Genomic DNA, 20,132 nt, shown 5'->3' with positions numbered 1-20,132 from the left:
CCAGAAGATAACAAAATAATTGGATTATTTCAAAAATTGCTTAGCTTGTAGAAAATATTACTTTTTGAATTTTTCTCTTAGAGAATCTCTAAATTTGTGTAGCTAATGTCAGTGTTTATTGTCTTGCACCATTCTGATAGCTTTAAATATAGTATTTTCATTTAAATGCTTTCAGTGAAGTACTAGTTTATTAGCTGGAACATGGGCATGGTTTGCTACAACAAAGATCCACTATTACAGTGGCTTAAATTGGTGCTAGAAAAGTATGGTGGCTCCCTGGGGTATAAAACTCATGTTTTTCTTTTTTTTGTTTTATTTGTCTTACTGCTCTGCTGTCCTTTGCATATTGTCCTTGTGTTCATTGTCTAGAATGACTCACCCACCATCCCAGAATGAGGAAAAAGGAAAAGTGGCATCTGCTACTTCCCTTTAAGGGGATAATATTAAAATTGTAAAAATCACAATCATATCCCTTGTGTATATATCTCATAAGTAACTCAGGTTTTTAAAAATAAACAAGAATTTTCTTTAGAAGAAACAAATACAAAATAAATATATTAATCTGTTGCTGTTTATAGCTCTTAAAAGGTTTGGTCCTGCTTTTTCAGTATCTGTGATTTTTCATTTAATAGGTTTTTGTAATTAGTCACTTTAATAACACTTTAATAGAAATGTGATAACTGACAGAGCAATTATTTTAGAAAATTGCCACAACTTTTTAAAAAATATAAAGATAAAATTCCTATAGGTCACAAAAACATGAACCAAAATTCTTTATCAAAATTAAATACTTTTGCTTTTCATAAGACACTCTGAGAAGACGAAAAGGCAGGAAAGTTTTTTGTAAAATACATATTCGATAAAGAACTTATCAAGAATATACAAAGAAGTCGTCTAGCTCAGTAATATGAAGACAACCTGATTAAAAACAATAGGCAAAATATTTGAATAGACACTTTCACCAAAGAAGTATACAAATGGCCAATAAGCACATGAAAAGATGCTCAGTCGTTAGTGAGATGCAAACTAAAACCACAGTGAAGCGTTACTCTACAACCACTAGAATAGTTCCAAATAAAAGAAATGACAATGCCAAGTGACAGCAAGGAAGCATAGCACCTAGAAATCTCAAACACAGATGGCGGGAATGCAAACTAGAACATCAACTTTAGAAAAGTTGGCCGTTTCTTTAGTTAAACATAGATTTACCATATAATCCAGCAATTTCTATTACTAGATATTTAACCAAGAGAAATGAAAACATAAGGTCATATAAAGATTTGTACACTGATGTACATAACTGTGTTATTCATAACAGCACAAAACAATTCCAAATGTCCATTGGTTGATAAAAGAGTAAGCAAATTATAGTATATCTACACAAAGAAATACTGTTCAGCAGTAGAAAGAAATGAACCATCGATAAGTAAACCATATGGATGACCCTACTCTCAAAACATTATGCTTATTATAAGAAGCAGATACAAAAGAACTATACATACGTTTTGTTTCCATTTACATGAAATTCTAGAAAACATATTTTAGATAGAGCAGACTGGGGACAGAAAATGAGAGGAGGCAGTGGACTGCAAAGGGACACCAAAGAAATATTTAGAGCTGATAGGAATGTTACATGATTACTTTGGTGGGTGGTAGTTATACAACTGAATACATTTGTCAAAATTTATTGACTTGTTCACCTATAATTGGTGTATTTCATTGTATATGTAAAATATACCTCTATAGCTCAAAAGAAAACAAGATTATTTAGTGTTTCATATCACATCTTCTAAATGCTTCCTATGTAATTCTAACTATGGTGCGTTCAAAGGAGAATACACAACAATTCCAGACATGATCCCTGCCTATGTGTGGACTTAGAAAACATTATAAAACACAGTAAGAAAATTGGTTATTAAATGATTTAGAGGAGATAATTATCATTGTCGAATTTCATAATGTTAAATGTTCATCTTTGATTTTACTACATTTATGTTTTTACTAAAGGCAACTTTTAAAATATTTTACCTTATTTTGTGCTTTATATAAATGTCAAAATCAGAAATAAATTTTTTTCAGATGATGTTGGTTAAAATAACATGATAATAAAATTTTTCTGTATTTTCAAAATTCTATATTGTATACGTATTCCTTTATTTTTATTAAATAAGAATTTTTAAAGAGTTTTTAGCAAATTGCTTTAGAAACATGAAGGATATCATCTCTCTAGAAAATTTTAATGGCTTCTTAATATTTGAGGATGGTCTTTAAAGGATGAATAGAAATTTCCTCAGTGAAAAGGAATTACGGAAGAGGAATGTGTGTATAGAGGATTCAGTTGGGGAATTCAGGGTAGAGGTACCAAGCAATTGCAGAGACCTAATAGTGTGGAAGGACATGGAAAACTGAAGAAATGATGGGCTATTTGGTTTGTTTTTTCCTTCAGTTGTCTTCATTGAGTACAAAAACAAGAGAATAAGAATTTAGGGAATTGATGCTTAGGAGAGAAATTGATTTCAGATTGTGAAGGATCTTACATATTCTGTATGCTAAGGAGTTAGTATATTATTTTATTGGTAAATATACTTGGAGCTAGTTTAACGTTGAGAAATAGAACTCATATTTCAAGTCTATCATATAAATTAGGTTAGAAAAAAAGATGTGAGCATTTAAGATTGATTGGAAAACTGTTCCTTTAAAATTTCGTTTTCAATAATTAAACTAAATCAAAGCTCTTTAAAGTTGTTAAAGCTACTAAATTTACATTTTCATGGAACATAGGAATTTTTTATGATTCTAACTACTCATAGCAATACATGCTACCATGAATACATTTATAAATACACCACAGGTTGCCATAATTTAAGATCCAAAACCAGTTGATATCCAAGGAAAATCAGTAGGTTATATGGTAATCATTAAATATATGATTTACCTTTAGTTCTTAAAATATGGATCTGTGTTCACAAAAGCAACATACTTTTCATTAATACTATATGTGAATTAGAGACCATATTGTTCTCATCACCTTTATTAAATTAGTGTTTGTAGAATTGCCACTTAAATTGCCTTTAATTTGATACTTTAGCAAAGTATTCCATAAGAAAAATCACTTGATGAGAACTGATAATAAGTACAAGTCTAATGTGGTATCTCACACGTTTCAGTTACTTTTTCTATGAATATTTTAATTAATATATTCAGGCCAAAAATTAAATGGTGGAATTACCAAATTTCTACATGAAGATTTTAGAGTAAAGTTGGAAGTTTTAGAACTGATAGTTTTATAAGACCAAGGAAAGAAAAAATATCACTCACAGATTTTAATGCATTTTTCTGTAGCTTAGAACCCCGCAACTTGGATGTTATTGGCATTATTTTTACAGATAAGGAATGAGAAATGCTAGAGAAATTGAATGATTCAAGGTTAAACAACTGATAAGTGTGAAGCAGAGCTTTAAACCCAGGTCTTTCAGATTCTGAAACACAAGCTTCTCACTTCTCTCAGCTGTGTGTAGAAAAAAATTAGTGTACCACATAATAAATATGCTCCCTCATATCTTTCCATGGGTGTTATTACTGAATTATTCAGTTCAAGTTCACACTTTAAAATTTTTGAATAGTAAATCGGGGTTACTTGGATTCCAGAAATTAGACTTCATTAAAATTAATGCTCATCAAAAAAACACTATTGAGAAAATGAAAAGGGAAGGAGAGAGTGTTGGTTCCCAGTTCAGTAGGTAAAGAGCTTGGAAGTCATCATTCCTGTCCTCACAAGAAAAAAAAAAAAACAAAAAAAAACTGAAAATCAACAATTCTTTTTAGATCCCTCAGAGAATTAAGGACACAAGGCAAACTGCATCTCTGAAAACTGGAGACAGATGAATACAAAGAATGAGAGTTTACCAGGACTAGAAACCACTGCTGCAGCCAGCAACTGGTAGGAATACTTAAAGGGTAATTGACTAATTGCTGGAGACTGAGCAAAGACTAGCTTGAGAGATGAAAACTCTTGAAGGCCCAGCCTTAAGAAGGTCCCCATGCTTTCATAAGTTTTACTACCAGGTGCCCCACCAGGTTCTCAAGGTGAAGATTGGAGAAAAGTCAACTCATGCTCTGAAGGGGCGAGGTTGGTTGGGTGGTGGTGAGCAGGGAAGGAGCCATTTTGAAATATGCTTAGAGCTTTCTGTTCTCCTTAACAAAGGTCTCCTCTCCCCTCAAGGAAATCTGTTTTACCAATATGTAACCAACATGGGCTCCACCAGAGCCTAACCAGAATGGATGGGGAGAGGGAAATACCCATTTCCAGCCCCCTCTGTACTTCTTGTCTCACCCAAGGAGGGGGTGAGCTGAAAAGCACTGGAGGTTATGGCCAAAGGTCATAGACCACTAAACCACTGAGACCTAATAGCAAGATTAAAGAATGATTACCCCACAACCCACACGTTACTGCCTCATCAACAATGCTCCTGTATAACGGAATTACAATGTAAGTAACTGCAAAGCTCAGACTGCATAAGAAGAGTCTCTAAGGAAACCCAAAGACAACAGGGGAAACAAACAAAGATTCTAGAGGAAATAGTAGCCTCAAACATCTACCTCAGAAGCTGTTCCTTTGAAGAAGCTACAATTTGATTGCTTTAGTTTTGAAAGGAATTCATTCATGCCCCAAGGCATTATTGAAAACAGAGCAGTGTGTTAGCAATTAGGGGAGTTTTACAACTGGGTAAAGAATGGGATATGTGATACCACTATCATCTCAGGATTACTGTGGGCATACCCAAAGCTTGCCTTCCTGAAGAGCAATAGCAGAAGCTTAACACTGGTGGTTGATGGGTAGAGATAGACTGCATGAAAATAATCCAACAAATAACAAGATGTGGGGAAGGGAAACCAATATCAGAGTTACTGTAATGTAATATGTGAGACATCCAGTTTCCAAGAAAATATTAAAAGGCATGAAAAGATAAAAAACTATTACCCATACACTAGAAAAAAAATGCAAGAAACAGTTATACGTATGTACGTGCTTAATAACAGAGTTTCCAAATAAGTGAGGCAAAAAAAAAAAAAGAGAAATAGACAATTCTACAATTGTATTTGGAGATTTGAGTATTTCCCTCTCAGCAATCAAAACAAAAATTAGACAATAAAAAAAGCTGAAATGAATTTGAATACTATCAGCTATCTTGACTTAACTGATATTTATGCAATGCTATACCCAACAATAGCCAAATGTGTATTTTTTTTCAAGTACATATAGTTTGTTTATTGGAGAAAATATGCTGATCCATAAAACAAGCCTAAGTAAATTTTTAAAGAGTTAAATAATTCAGAGTATGTTCTCTTATGACGATGAAATTAAATTAGAAATAATCAGATTACTAGAAAAACTTCAAAAATTTGTTAATAAAGATGATTTCTAAATAAACCATGAGTCAAAGAGAAGAACATCACAAGACACATTAGAAATACTTTTAGCAGAAAACAAAAATGAAAAATACAACATACATTTCTGAGGATGCACTTGAAGTGTTTTGAGGAAATTTTATATTTTAAATGTTTATATTAGGGGAAAAAATCTAAGATCAATTATCTTGAGTTCTCATCTTGAGAAATTAGAAAACTAAGAACAAATTGAACTCAAAATCGTAGAAGGAGGAAAAGCAAATATAAGATGAACACAAAATGGAGAAAAATTAATGAAAGTCTGTAGTTGCACTCAGGAGAAAAAGAAAAGATACTGATTACTGATATCAAGAATAAAAGATGAGACATCACTGCAGATTTTATAAACATTGAAAGCATAATAAAAGAATATTATGAACAGATTCAAATATCATGAATACATTCACAACCTAGATTAAATGGCCAAATTCCTTGAATGACTAAATGAACAAAAGTAACAAAAGAAGAAATAGAAAACTTGAATACTCCTATATCAATTAAAGAAATTAATTTATAATTAAAAACTTTTGATCTATGAAACTCTGGCACAAATTGCTTCCCTTGTGAATTAAATCACAATTTAAGGTAAAAGTAGTTCCAATTTTACATGAGGTCTTTTAGAAAATAAAGGAGGAATATATTCCAATTAATTATTACTTTAATTCTGACATCAAAGACCTCACGAGAAAACTAGTTACTTATGATCATAGATACATAATTCCTTAAAAAAAAAACTTTACCAAATTTAATCGAACAATGTATAAAAGTAATAATTTATTGTGACCAAATAGGTGTTATTCCAGGAATATAAGGTTGTTTTAACATCTGAAAATCACTCTGACATTATTATTATGAAAAAAACCCACATGATCATTTTAGTAGATTCAGTCAAAGAATTTGATAAAATTATACATCCATTCGTGATGAAAAAAATTCTAACTGTATATAAAAGATACCCTCCCCATTCTGATTAAGACATCTGTGGAAAATCTGCTAATGGTAAAATCGTCAGTGTTTTTTTATGTAGATCAGGAACAAGTATGCTTACTTTCACTATAGAAAAAGAAATAAAAGGCAAACAGATTGGAAAGAAAAACTTTTTATTTGCATATATGAGTACATATGTAGATCGGCTGAAAGTAAAGGAATGAAAAAGATATACCATGTAAATACTTGGAAATAGTAACCATAAGAAGTCTAGCGTGCCTATATTAATATGTACAGAGTGGCAGAAGAAATCTTTTGGATATGATAGATATAGTCCCTCTCTTGGTAATGATGATTGAACAGTATATACATAAAAATGCCAAATTTATCAAATTGTACTTTTTAAGTAATTTTTTGCTTTTCAATTACAATTGGCATACAGTCTATTAGTTTCAGCTGTACAACATAGTGATTAGACATTTTATGACTCACAAAGTGATCACCCCAGTAAATCTAGTACCCATCTGACATTATACATAATTATTACAATATTATTGACTACATTCCCTTTGCTATACGTTACATCCCCATGACTGTTTTTCAGATTGTACACTTTAAGTATACACAGTTCATTGAATGTCAAATTATACTTAAAATGGTTTCAAAAGGAGAGGAAATAAATACAATAATGATAAAGGTGACCACTAAAGCAATAAAAAAATGATTATATAATTACCATTCCAGTAGAAACACAGAAACTTTGGACAAATAAAAGTAAAAAATATTATGTGATAGATAAATGCAAAGATATCAGTTATACTAACAGACACAGATTATTAAACCATACTTTATACAGATTTATTGATGTATATATTATACCATGCATTCACTTATTACAGTATAGAATAATAGCTTTTAGTTTATTTATAGAGTACAGCACCATCATGATCTAATTCTGAAGCATTTTTATTACCCCAAAAAGATACCTAGTAACCATTAGCAGTCATTCCTCGTCACCTCCTCTGCCTCCCCAACCCCTCCCTCCAGCTCTAGGCAACCACTAATCTACTTTCCCCAGGTTTGGGATCTTCTGCCTCATTATTTCTTTAAATAAACTCTACTTCTCCCTCTCTCCTTCTGGAACCTTGATTAGTTTAATATTTATCTTTTTGCTGGAATCCCTTAGCTTACATAGGCTTTCATCACTACTTTTAAATCTTTGTTTCTTCTTCTGCTGAGAGCTTCTTGAATAAGTAGTACCATAAGTCATAAATATTCAAACTTAGAATTGCTATGAAAATATTTAGGTTATTGGGCTAGGATCCTAAAGCAAGTTTTGTTAAGTAAGATTGAACCTCTTGGCCTCAAGACTCAGGTCTGAAGATTAAAAAGGATCTGAGTATTTCTTACTATAAGGTTAAAATATGGAGGCAAATTTATTTTGCTGATATTGATTACACTAATAAAGCCATAAAAGTCCCTTTTTATACCATTATATGAGTTTCATATAAGAAGAAAGACAATATAGAAAGGTAGAATTTTAAAATCATTATGCTTTTAATATTAAAAATATTTTTAGGATCATTGCATAAACTCTTGAAATCTTACATTTTTCTCCAAGTGTTGCTTATAGTTTTTGTTTGTTTATTTGTTTAGTTTTTTAAGATTTTATTTTCTTAGGGCAATTTTGATTCACAACAAAATTGAGAGGAAGGTACAGAGATTTCCATACATCCCCTACTCCACACATGTATAACTTTCCCGTTAACAACACTCAATATAATGGTGCATATTTTACCAAGGATGAAGCATTCATTGACAAATCATAATCACCCAGAATCCATAGTTTACACTCGGGTTCACGCTTGCTGTTATACATTCTATGGCTTTGGACAAATATATGACATATGTCCATCATTATAATATTGTGCAGAAGGGGGCTACTTATAAGCCTATTTAGATCACGTATTTTTTCCTGTGTGTTTTGGCAAATTGTGTCTTTCAAAGAATTGATCTGTTTCATTGAGATTATCAAATTTGTGGGCATAGACTTGTTCATAATATTCTTTGGTTATGTTTTTAATATCAGTGGGATTTGTAGTAATGTTCACTCTTTGATTTCCAATATTAGTAATTGTGTACTCTTTTTTTCTTAGTCTGACTAGAGGCTTATCAATTTTATTGATCTTTTTAAAGAATCACCTCTTGGCTTCATTAATATTCTTTATTGATCTCCTGTTTTCAGTTCTACTAATTTCTGTTCTACTTCCATGTAGAAACTCAGATTATCAATTTTTAGTGGTTTTTTTTATTCACATATGCATTCATTCTTACAAATTTTCCTCTAAGCACTGCCTTTTCTGCTGTCAATTTTGCTAGCTTGTATTTTCTTTTTCATTTAATTCAAATTTTTTATTTCTCTTGAAATTTCTTTTCTGACTCCCGTTTTATTTTTAGGTGTATTGCTTAATATCCACCTATTTTGGGATTTTCCAGTAGTCCTTCTGTTATTTTCTAGATTTTTCCATTGTGCTCCGAAAGCAGACATTATGTAAATTCTTGTCAATTTAAGGTGTGTTTTATGGCTAAGAATGTGTTCTGTCTTGGTGAATATCCCATATGACTTGAGAAAAATGTATTCTCTTGTATAGATTTCCATTCCAATCCATTTGATTGATGGTGTTGTTGAGCTCAACTGTGTCCTTAGTGATTTTCTGTGTGCCGAATGTGTACATTTCTGATCTAGGGTGTTGAAGTCTTCAAGTGTGATAGTGAATTCATCGGTATCTCTTGGCAGTTCTGTCAGTTTTGTAGTTTTAGTAGCTTTCTGTAGTTTGTTGCTCTGTTTTAAGGCCACGTACACAGTAAGAATTTTTAATGTCTTTGAGAATTGACCCTTTCATTATGTAATGCCCTTCTTTATCCCTGATAACTTTTCCTTGCTTTACAGCCCATTTTTTCTGAAATTATAAGAGCTACTCTTGCTTTCTTTCTTTTTTCTTTTTTTACCACAAAATAATATATTTGTATGTATTGCGAAATGATCACACAATGTCTAGTTAACATCCATCACTACACACAGTTACAATTTTTTTGCTTATAACGAGAATATTTAAGATCTCTTAGCAACTTTCATATATACAATACAGTATTATTAACTATAATCAAGGCGCTGTACATTATATCCTCAGGTACTCCTGCTTTTTTTTGATTAGTGTTAGCATAGTATATTTTTCTTCATTTAAGAGAATATTGATATATTTGTGTAGTATCTGCCATATACATTATTGTTTTCTATTTGTTGCCCTCTTTTTGTTTGTATTTTTGTGTTTCACTCCTCTGCCACATGTGGTTTTAATTGAGTATTTTATATGATTCTGTTTTTTTCTCTTAAGCATATCAGTTATACTTCTTTTTTTGCTTTTTTTAGTAGTTGCTCTAGATTTTGCAATATATATCTACAATTAATCCAAGTCCACTTTTAAATAACCATATACCACATCACAGGTATTGTGAATACTAGAATAACAAAATAATACTAATTTCTTCTTCCTGTCCCTTGTATCATTGCTGTCATTCTTTCACTTACATACAGAAGCTCCTCATCTTACAATGAGGTTACATCCTGATTAACCATTGTAAGTTGAAAATATAAGTAAAAAATGCATTTAATACACCTAACTTACCTAACATCATCTTACAATGAGGTTACATCCTGATTAACCATTGTAAGTTGAAAATATAAGTAAAAAATGCATTTAATACACCTAACTTACCTAACATCATAGCTTAGCCCATCCTACCTTAAACACATTCAGAACACTTATATTAGCCTACAGTTGGGCAGAATTATCTCACTGCCCCTGCCTAGCCAGCATTATGAGAGTATCACACTGCATATCAGTAGCTTGAGAAAGATCAAAATTTAAAATTTACATTATGGTTTCTACTGAATGGGTATCACTCTCATACCATCGTAAAGTCGAAAAATCTTAAGTCAATCATCATTAAGTCAGGAACTATCTGTATAAGCATACATAAATATATCATTATATATGACATATACATAAACAAACATATTGTTGCTTTTATTATTTTGAATAAACTTAAATGTTAGATCAATTAAGAATAAGAAAAGTAAAGTTTTTATTTTCGTTTCGTTCCTTCTTCAGTGCTTTTCCTTTCTTTATATAGATCCAAGTTTCTGACCTTTATTATTTTCCTTTAACACATCTTGCAAGCAGGCCTACTGGCAACAAATTTCTTTTGTTTGTCTAAGAAAGTGTTTATTTCGCTTGCGTTTTTGAAGGATGATTTCACAGAATACAAAATTCTTGGTTGGTGGTTTTTTTCTCTCATCACTTTAAATACTTCACTCCATTCTCTTCTTGCTTCATGGTTTCTGAGAAGTTGGATAAAAGTTTCATCTTTGTTCCTCTATAGATAATATAGGTAAGGTATTTTATCCCTCTGGCTTCTTTTAAGATTTTTTATCTTCGATTTTCTGTGATTTTAAAATGATATGATTGGGTGTAGTTTTTTAGGCATTTTTCCCGCTTGTGTTCTCTGAGCTTCCTAAGTCTTTTTCTCTCTGCTTTTTGGTTTTTGAGGATTCTGTTGATAAATCCTCGATCACAGAGATTCTTTCCTCAACTGTGTCCAGTCTACTAATAAACTCATGAAAGGTGTTCTTCATTTCTGGTAAAGTGGTTTTTACCTGTAGTGTTTCTTTTGGTTCATTCTTAGGATTTCCATCTCTGTGCTTTCATTGCCCATCTGTTCTGATGTGCTTTCTACCTTATCCATTATATCCCTTAGCATATTAATCATAGCTGTTTTAAATTCCCTGTCTGATAATTCCAATATCCCTTCCATGTCTGGTTCTGATGCTTGCTCTGTCTCTTCACAGTGTTTTTCATTTTGGTATGCATCATAAACTTTTTTTTGATAGGCAGACTGTTGTAAATATGCCCTTAGTAATGAGGGTAGGAGAAGCATTCTTTAGTCCTATGATTAACTTTCAGTGTTTTGATGAATTTAGGCCTCTGGACTGTCCACTTCACAAGTGTTTCTCAGTTTTTTTCTCTTCCCTTAGGTGAGACAAGATGGCTAGAGTGGGCTGCAGTTGGGTATTTCCCTTCTACAGGTCGATTAGAATCTGATAATACCCCTGCAACTTAGGCTCTGGTTAACTAGTTTCCCAGGATTGCAGACCTTGTTAAGAAGAATCAAGTGCTCTGGCTTATTTCAAAATGGTCCTTTTTCCCTTCCCTTGTCAGAAAACTGAGGGTATTTTTTTCTGATATTTACTGTGGGAATCTGTTTGAGCTCCTGGAGGTAAAACTCAAAATGTTGTAGGTACCCCACTAACTGGGTTCCCCTGGAGTTTTTAACTCTTGGAGCTGCCCATGCTGAGCCTCCAACAGTTTGTAAATTACAGTTCAGGTTTTCCTACACCCATACTGGTTCTTCTGGCAATTTCTGCTCATTTGTCTCTGCTTTGGTAAGTTACGATGCCCTGTTAGTCTCTTAAATTATGGGGCAGTAGTTTGCCCTGTGCTCTCCTCTCACTTAATGGATCTAAGAAGAGTTGTTGATTTTTTATTCTGTTAAGCTGTTTTTGTTGTTTGGTTAAGTTGGTGATTTATTTCTAAGCTTCTTACATTCAGAACCAGAAAGCTACTTGTAGTTTTAAAGAGTAAATAATAATGTTATTGGTATTTCTTGAAATTTTAATTTGTGATGTTTTTATATATATCTTTAGATATAATATTGGGTATTGTAATATTCTGTTAAAACTTTTCTCAGTTGAGCACATAGATTCTAATTATTTTTCCATGAAGCACCAAAAAGTTTAGATTCTTTATATAATGCATATATGTATATATGATTAAATGTTTAGATGTTACTGAATATACAATTAAAAGATTATTTTTAAATTATTCTCTTAATTTGCTAATATTTATATCTTTCCAATATTTTAAATACTCCCATCTCTTTTTATCCAGGTTGAAGATTGTAAAAATTTCATTTAAGTGCAAACAGTTTTTTATTCAACTTAGAAAAGAATTGGTGAGTATCGATTTAATAATTATTAACATAAATAAAGTCTTAAGAAATGATGACATTTCTGAACTTTTAGTACGAGTGAAGCTGTTTTTAATACTGTTGATAACTACATTCATTTTATGCATTTTTCTCTTTATCACTTCAGTAGACTCTGCCAGGTAGTGTAAAGAGAAGAAGCTAGATAAGGTCTGATTCCTCCACTTAGGAGCTTAAAGTCTAGTGAGGGAACCACAGAGGAAAACAGTGGTAGAGGGAACAAGAAATTCTCACTGCATAGAGGTGAAAGCAAAACAAACTTCCGTGGGAGCTTAACCAGGAGGTTGAGAATTTCCAAATGGATAATGACACCCTGTAAGGCTTGATAAGGAAACAATATTCAGCTGGTACTTAAACATTATCTTGAAGAAATTTACTGATGCTAAAATATCTCATAAACACTGTGGGGCTCAGACTGCTGTTAGAGTTTCTGTCACCCGGAATGAGTGCTACCCCTCCTCTACCCCGCACACACACTACACTCTTGCTCCTAATGTTGGAAAATTAGGCATTTGGTTGGAGTAGTATTTTGTTTTTTGTTTTTTATTTTGACCTAATTCAGTTTCTTTTCTTTTTAAAATATTAGGTCATTCTTATATAAAAAATATCATTGATAATTGCCTACCAAGTTGATAAATTCACATTTTATGGCAGTGTATTTATTTCCCCAGTGTTTTTATGGTAATGATTTAAAATTCTTCTAGATATCCATTCTACTATCTCCTGAACTTAGAAACTGAACTCAATCATGTGTTCATTATCAGTCCCCAGAGTTCGTATATGAGGACAGTAACTGAGAACTTTATATGTCCTTTTTCTTTTTTCTACTAAATCTGTAACACTTGATTTATAAGCTCATTTCATTTTGGGGAACTTGAGTGTTTAGTTTTGTTTCTTATTCATGAACACATAGTAAATTTCCTCTCTTCTTTAGAATGGTCATGCCCTTTTTATGTATTAAATACAGCACATTGAGTTATCATGGAAAGTACAGTGTCAGAAAGAATTTCATCTTGTAATTTTTTCTATTTTATCAGAGTAAACTAATCTTATTCTGACTTACATTATTTTTTAGAAATTACAAATTAATGAAGATTTTCAAGATGGTTGTATGTGTGTAAAATATATTCAGAAATCTAAAAAATGTACTTGAATCACCTGCATTTTATCACAGGATATTGATCTGCTAAGTTACTATGATTAATCATTCATTTATGCTCACAAAATATGGAAATTTTTTTCAACAGTTTTTATTGAAATAGAAAAATATATAGATTTTAAGTAGAGTGCTTGGTAAGCATATGAAATATAATGTTAATATGTAGAATATTACTACCACCCAAGAAGATGTTATTATTGCTAATGGAGCTGATGCCCACTTACAGTCATTAATCTTCCCAAAAGGTAAACATTATTCTTATTTGTATCACCATGGATTAGTTTGTTTATTTTTGAACTTTAAAAATAGAACTCATATAGAATGGGTTTTTTTTTGGTCTGCTTTTTTTTTCCATTTACATTGTGAGATTCATCCCTGTTGTAGCACAAAGCAATAGTTTATTCCACTACTGTATGTTATTCTACTTAATAAATGAATAACCATAAATTGAGTTATTCATTTTTATAATATTGGACACTTTTAACTTTTTTAGATTGTAGCTATTATGATTAAAGCTACTAACAAACATTTTTTGTACATTTTTCAATAAATGTTTAGAGGAATAAAATATGATAAATTTTATCTGGAAACTAGAGAACAAGTATTTTACTTTAAATATTGGTAGAAGACAGTACAGAAGTCAACTTTTCTAATTGTTTCCCATTGTAGTACTATTGTATTAGTAATAATAATAATAGTAAATAGTTAATGTCTAACATTTATTGAGGTCTTACTATGTGCTTGGTAATATGCCAATCATTTTCATATCATTTAATCCTCACAACCATTGTCTGAGGTAATGTATCATTATATTTGTATCATAATGTCTGAGGAATGTGTTTAGCCTCAGGTAATAGCAGCAACAAAAGTTAACTAACAGTTGATTAAAGACTATATACAGGCATACTCTGCAGAATTTTGCCGCCTTAATGTTTTTTTCTCTGAAAATCCTTTTATTTTTACATGTCAAACCTATAGAATCTACTCATCTTTCAACACCACATTGTATATATCTATTGTTTACAAAACATGTGGGGAAAATTTTGTTACATTACAAATACAATTGGTAGAATGTCAAAATATAGACTTTTCGAAGTATGCAAAATTTCAAAAAAGGGTGAACACATATGCATCTTAGATTTTGCTTCTACTGTTAAGCATAATTAATTCTCTGGGACATCAGAAACATGACGGAGTGAGAGATGTCCCCAGATCTCTCCCCTGGAAACAACAATAAAATGAGCTGAGCATCTAACACTGCACAAAAAAATCCAAACTACACACCAGCGTCAGAGCGTGGTATCTGCACATAAGAGCTACCACAGGTCAGAACCCCAGGAGTTGGGGCAGTAGACTGGGAGAAACAAAGAAGCTGTCTCCCATAGCTGGAGCTCCCTGCAGAAAGAAGGGGAGGGGAGAAGGTACTCTGGGCTCCATGCAATGGCAGTGCCCAGGGAACAGGGCAGAAAGCACAGAAGTGGGGATGGCAGAGAAGCAACAGTTGATTATTACCAGCTGTGGTTGCAAAATGGACAGCTGAGCCACAGTCTCCATCCCCCAACCCATAGGGCCCCATCCCCATAATCTCCAAGACCGAACACCACAGAGCCCCGGGAAGTGTGAGCAAATGCTACCAAAACTGTTGTTAACATAGACAGGGACTAAAAATGAGGGTAATGAGCGTGATTGAATATTTTTGAGAAAAAGAAAGGCATTGTTAAGACTTCATATAAAGCAGGGATCCAAGAGGCTTAGAAACCAAAAGAAAAACACTTCTTTGCAATAGGCTAAAGAGAGACCTTTATATAATAAATCTACTTTCTGGGGGAAAAAAAAAAAGCAGAATACACTTCCATTAATGCCCAGGTGGAGAAATACTCCATTAAACACCATAAACAACCAAGGTGACAAGAAAATTAGCTTAAAGACATGGAGATATGCAACTTAAAATCTTCAGAAAATTAGCTTAAAGACATGGAAATATGCAACTTAAATGACAGAGAATTAAGGATGATACTTCTGAAAAAAAACTCACATCCAAAATAATTCATATCAACAGTTCCAGGGATTGAAAAAACAACTAAATCAGCAGAATGAGTTTTTTAGCAAGGAGATTGGAACCCTCAAAAAGAACCAAATAGAACTTCTGGAGATGAAGTACACACTGCAAGAGATGAAGAATGAAATGGCAAGCTTGGAAACAGTCAACCAACTGGAAGAAGTGATCAGTGATATCAAAGACAGAAATCTAGAAATAAATCAGAAGGAAGAAGAGAGAAACCAAAGAATGAAAAATAATGAAAGAGAAATACAAGAACTAGCTGATACCATCATGAGAAGGAACATAAGAATAATGGGTATTCTTGAAGGGGAGGAAAAGGAGCAGGGATCAGAAAGCATTTTCAGACAAATAGTTGACAAGAATTTCCCAAATCTAAGGAATTCAAGAAGTCAGCATAACACCCAATTATCTCAACCCAAAAAGGCCTTCTCCAAGACACACTGTATTAAAATAATTAAAAATCAATGACAAAGTATTCTCTGGGCAGCCAGGGAAAAGAACAGTAACCTGTAAAGGAAAACCCATTACTATCATCGGACTTCTCAGCACAAACCTTACAAGCGAAAAAGGAGTGGAATCAAACTATTAAATAAAAGAAACTACCAGCTGAGAATAGTGTATCCAGCAAAACTCTCCTTTAGATATGAAGGAGAAATAAATTCCTTTCCAGACATACAAAAATTGAGGAATTGTGCAATACAAGGCCTGCATTACAGGAAATACTGAAAAGGGTCAGCTCACCTAAAACAAAATGACAAAAAAATGCATAACTATGAATAAGGGGACTAGCAGGCAGATAGAAGCAAAGGGGCGCAAACCTTATTAAGAACAGGGCATTATAAGCTTAAACAATAAGAGATTTGCTATTGCAAGATAGTAATGAACATTCAGCATACATAGGGACAAATTGAGACAACAGTAACAGAAAAGAGGAGGATTAGGGTTTTAGTCATATTTATAAACAAAAACTCATAATCCTGCAAAATAAATGTACTTGTGTACAAAGGAAATATCTTGAAACAGTAAATATATATGTATGTGTATATATATATGTATATGTATATGTATATATGTAAAAGAATCCTCTATATGTTCGTAATGGTAACCACACGCCAAAGATTTAGAACTGAAGTATATAACATAAAACAAGAAGGACCAGAGGGGAAACCCACAAAACGCAACCAAAATAAAATCAAACACATGGACAAGGAAGTAATGAGAACACCAAGCTACCAGAAAGCAAAAGCTAAAATAGCTATAGGAAAACTTCATATTTCAATAATCACCCTAAATGTAAATGGACTAAACTCACTAATAAAAAGGCACAGAATTGCAGATTGGGTCAAAAAACAGAACCCTAACATATAGCTGCCTCCAGGAGACACATCTCAGTTCCAAAGAAAAATATAGACTCCAAGTGAAAGGGTGGAAAATGATATTTCAAGCAAATGGCATTCAGAGAAAAGTGGGAGTAGCAGTACTAATATCAGACGAAATGGGCTTCAAAATACAAAACGTAAAGAAACATACTGAGGGATACTTCATAATGATAAAGGGAATCATACACCAAGGAGACATAACACTTAGGAATATCTATGCTCCTAATCAGGGAACCCCAAAATATATAAAGCAGTTACTAACATAACTAAAGGGAGAAACAGATCAAACACTGTCATAGTAGGGGACCTAAATACCCCACTGTTGGATATGGACAGATCATCCAAACAGAAAATCAATAAGGAAATAACATCCTTAAATGACACATTAGACCAACTGGACATAAATGCCATTTACAGAGCCTTCCATCCCCAAACAGCTGCTTAGACATTCTTCTCTAGTGCACATGGAATATTCTCAAGGATTGACCACATACTGGGACGCAGAGATAGCCTCAACAAATGTAAGAGAGTTGTAGCTGGAGATCAACTGCAAAAAGAAAGCAGGAAGATCCACAAATACAGGGAGATTAAACAACATGCTACTGAAGAGTAACTGAATCAGAGAAGAAGTATAGAGAGATCAAGGATACTTAGAAACAAATGATAACATTAGTACAACATATCAAAATTTTTGAAACATGGCAAAAGTGGTCATAAGAGGAAAGGTTATATCATTACAGGTCTATCTGCAAAAACAAGAATGAGCTCAAGTAAACAACCTAACTTCATCTTAAAAAACTAGAAAAGGAAGAACAAATGAAGCCTCAAGTCAGCAGAAGTAAAGAAATAATCAAAATTAGAGCAGAAATAAATGAAATTGAAAACAAGCAGTAGAAAAACTAAATGCAACAAAGAGCTGGTTCTTTGAGAAGTTTAATAAAATTGACAAACCCCTAGCTAGACTCACTAAAGAAGAAAGAGAAAGAACACACAAAATCAGTAGTACAACATATCAAAATTTTTGAAACATGGCAAAAGTGGTCATAAGAGGAAAGGTTATATCATTACAGGTCTATCTGCAAAAACAAGAATGAGCTCAAGTAAACAACCTAACTTCATCTTAAAAAACTAGAAAAGGAAGAACAAATGAAGCCTCAAGTCAGCAGAAGTAAAATAATCAAAATTAGAGCAGAAATAAATGAAATTGAAAACAAGCAGTAGAAAAACTAAATGCAACAAAGAGCTGGTTCTTTTGAGAAGTTTAATAAAATTGACAAACCCCTAGCTAGACTCACTAAAGAAGAAAGAGAAAGAACACAAACAAAATCAGGAGTGAAAGAGGGGAAATTAAAACAGATACAGCAGAAATACAAAGGATCATACAAGAATACTATGAAAAAGTATGTAACACCAAATTTAATAACCTAGAAGAAATGGACCAGTACTTAGGAAGATACAACCTTCCTAGACTGAATGAAGAAGATCAGGAAAATCTAAACAGACCGATCAGCAGTATGGAAACTGAAACAATCATCAGGAACCTACCAGAAAGTAAAAATCCAGTAACAAGCATCTTCACCAGTCAATTCTACCAAACATTCAAAGATTTAATACTTCTTCTTCTCAAACTCTTTGAAAAAGTAGAAGAGGAAGCAGTACTTCCTAACTCATTTTTTGAGGCCAGTATTACCCTGATATCAAAACCTGGTAAAGATAACACAAAAAAATCCTAAATAAGATACTAGCAAACTGAATACAGCAACATATTAAAAAGAGTATACACTATGATCACGTGGGCTTCATCCCAGGGGCACAAGGATGGTTCAACATATGCAAATCGATTAATGTGCTACACCACATAAACAAATTAAAAAATAAGAATCATATGATCATATCAATAGGTGCAGAAAAAGCCTTCAACAAGATACAGCATCCATTTATGATCAAAACACTTCACAAAATTGGTATAGAAGGAAAGTGCCTTCATATAAAAAAGACCATCTATGACAAACTCTCAGCCCATGTTATATACTTAATGGTGAAAAATTAAAAACCTTCTCTCAGATCAGGAACAAGGCGAGGATGTCCACTTTCACCACTATTATTCAATATAACATTGGACGTTCTAGAGAGTGTAGTTAGGCAAGAGAAAGATATAAAAGGCCTCCAAATAGGGAACAGAGAAGTCAAACTGTCACTATTTGCGGATGACATGATTCTCTACATAGAAAACCCTAAAGACTCCATAAGAACACTACTAGAAACAATAAGCAAATACAGTAAAGTCTCTGGATACAAAATCAATGTTCAAAAATCTATAGCATTCCTATACTCTAATAAGTGTCAGAAAAAGAAGTGGAAAAAATAATTCCTTTCACAATTGTAACAAAAAGAATAAAATACCTAAGAATAAATTTAACAAAACATGTGAAGGACCTATATAATGAAAACTACAAGGCCCTATTAAAAGAAATCAAAGAAATGGAAAGATAGCCCGTGTTCTTGGATTGGAAGAATCAACATAGTTAAAATGACCATATTACCTAAAGCATTATACAGATTTAATGCAATCCCCATCAAAATCCCACTGGCATTTTTTAAAGAAATAGAACAAAAAGTCATCAGGTTTGTATGGAAGCACAAAAGATCCCAAATTGCCAAAATTATCCTGAGAAAAAAGTATGAGGCTGGAGGCATCACTCTGCGTGACTTCAAATTATACTACAAAGCGACAGTAATCAGAACTTCATGGTATTGGTAGAAAAACAGACACACGGACCAGTGGAACAGAATCGAGAGTCCAGAAGTAAACCTATATTTACATGGGCAAATAATTTTCAACAAAAGAGCCAAAAACATACAGTGGAGAAAGGAAAGCCTCTTTAATAAACGGTGCTGGGAAAACTGGAAAGCCACTGGCAAAAGAATGAAATCAGACTTTTGTCTGTTACCACACACCAAAATTAACTCAAAATGGATTAAGGACCTGAATATAAGACCTGAAACAATAAAATGCATGGAAGAAAACATAGGAATGAAACTCAAGGACTTT

The 20,132-nt window shown here is 32.7% G+C and overlaps 1 protein-coding gene across 8 annotated transcripts in view; it reads left to right on the top strand.

Annotated features, from left to right (window-relative positions):
* PTPN4 (protein tyrosine phosphatase, non-receptor type 4) overlaps window positions 1-20,132 on the top strand; it is a 186,812-nt gene that overhangs the window by 106,388 nt on the left and 60,292 nt on the right. For all 8 annotated transcript variants that reach the window (XM_006921001.2, XM_015596795.2, XM_015596793.2 and 5 more), the window contains one exon: window positions 12,384-12,447. In XM_006921001.2, coding sequence (XP_006921063.1) covers window positions 12,384-12,447 — 64 coding nt within the window. The remainder of the gene's footprint in view (window positions 1-12,383; window positions 12,448-20,132) is intronic.

This window comes from Pteropus alecto, unplaced genomic scaffold (genome assembly GCF_000325575.1).
Source record: "Pteropus alecto unplaced genomic scaffold, ASM32557v1 scaffold3, whole genome shotgun sequence".
Taxonomy (NCBI): domain Eukaryota; kingdom Metazoa; phylum Chordata; class Mammalia; order Chiroptera; family Pteropodidae; genus Pteropus; species Pteropus alecto.
The sequence above is the reverse complement of the archived record's forward strand: the minus strand, read 5'-3'. Positions and strand labels throughout refer to the sequence as shown.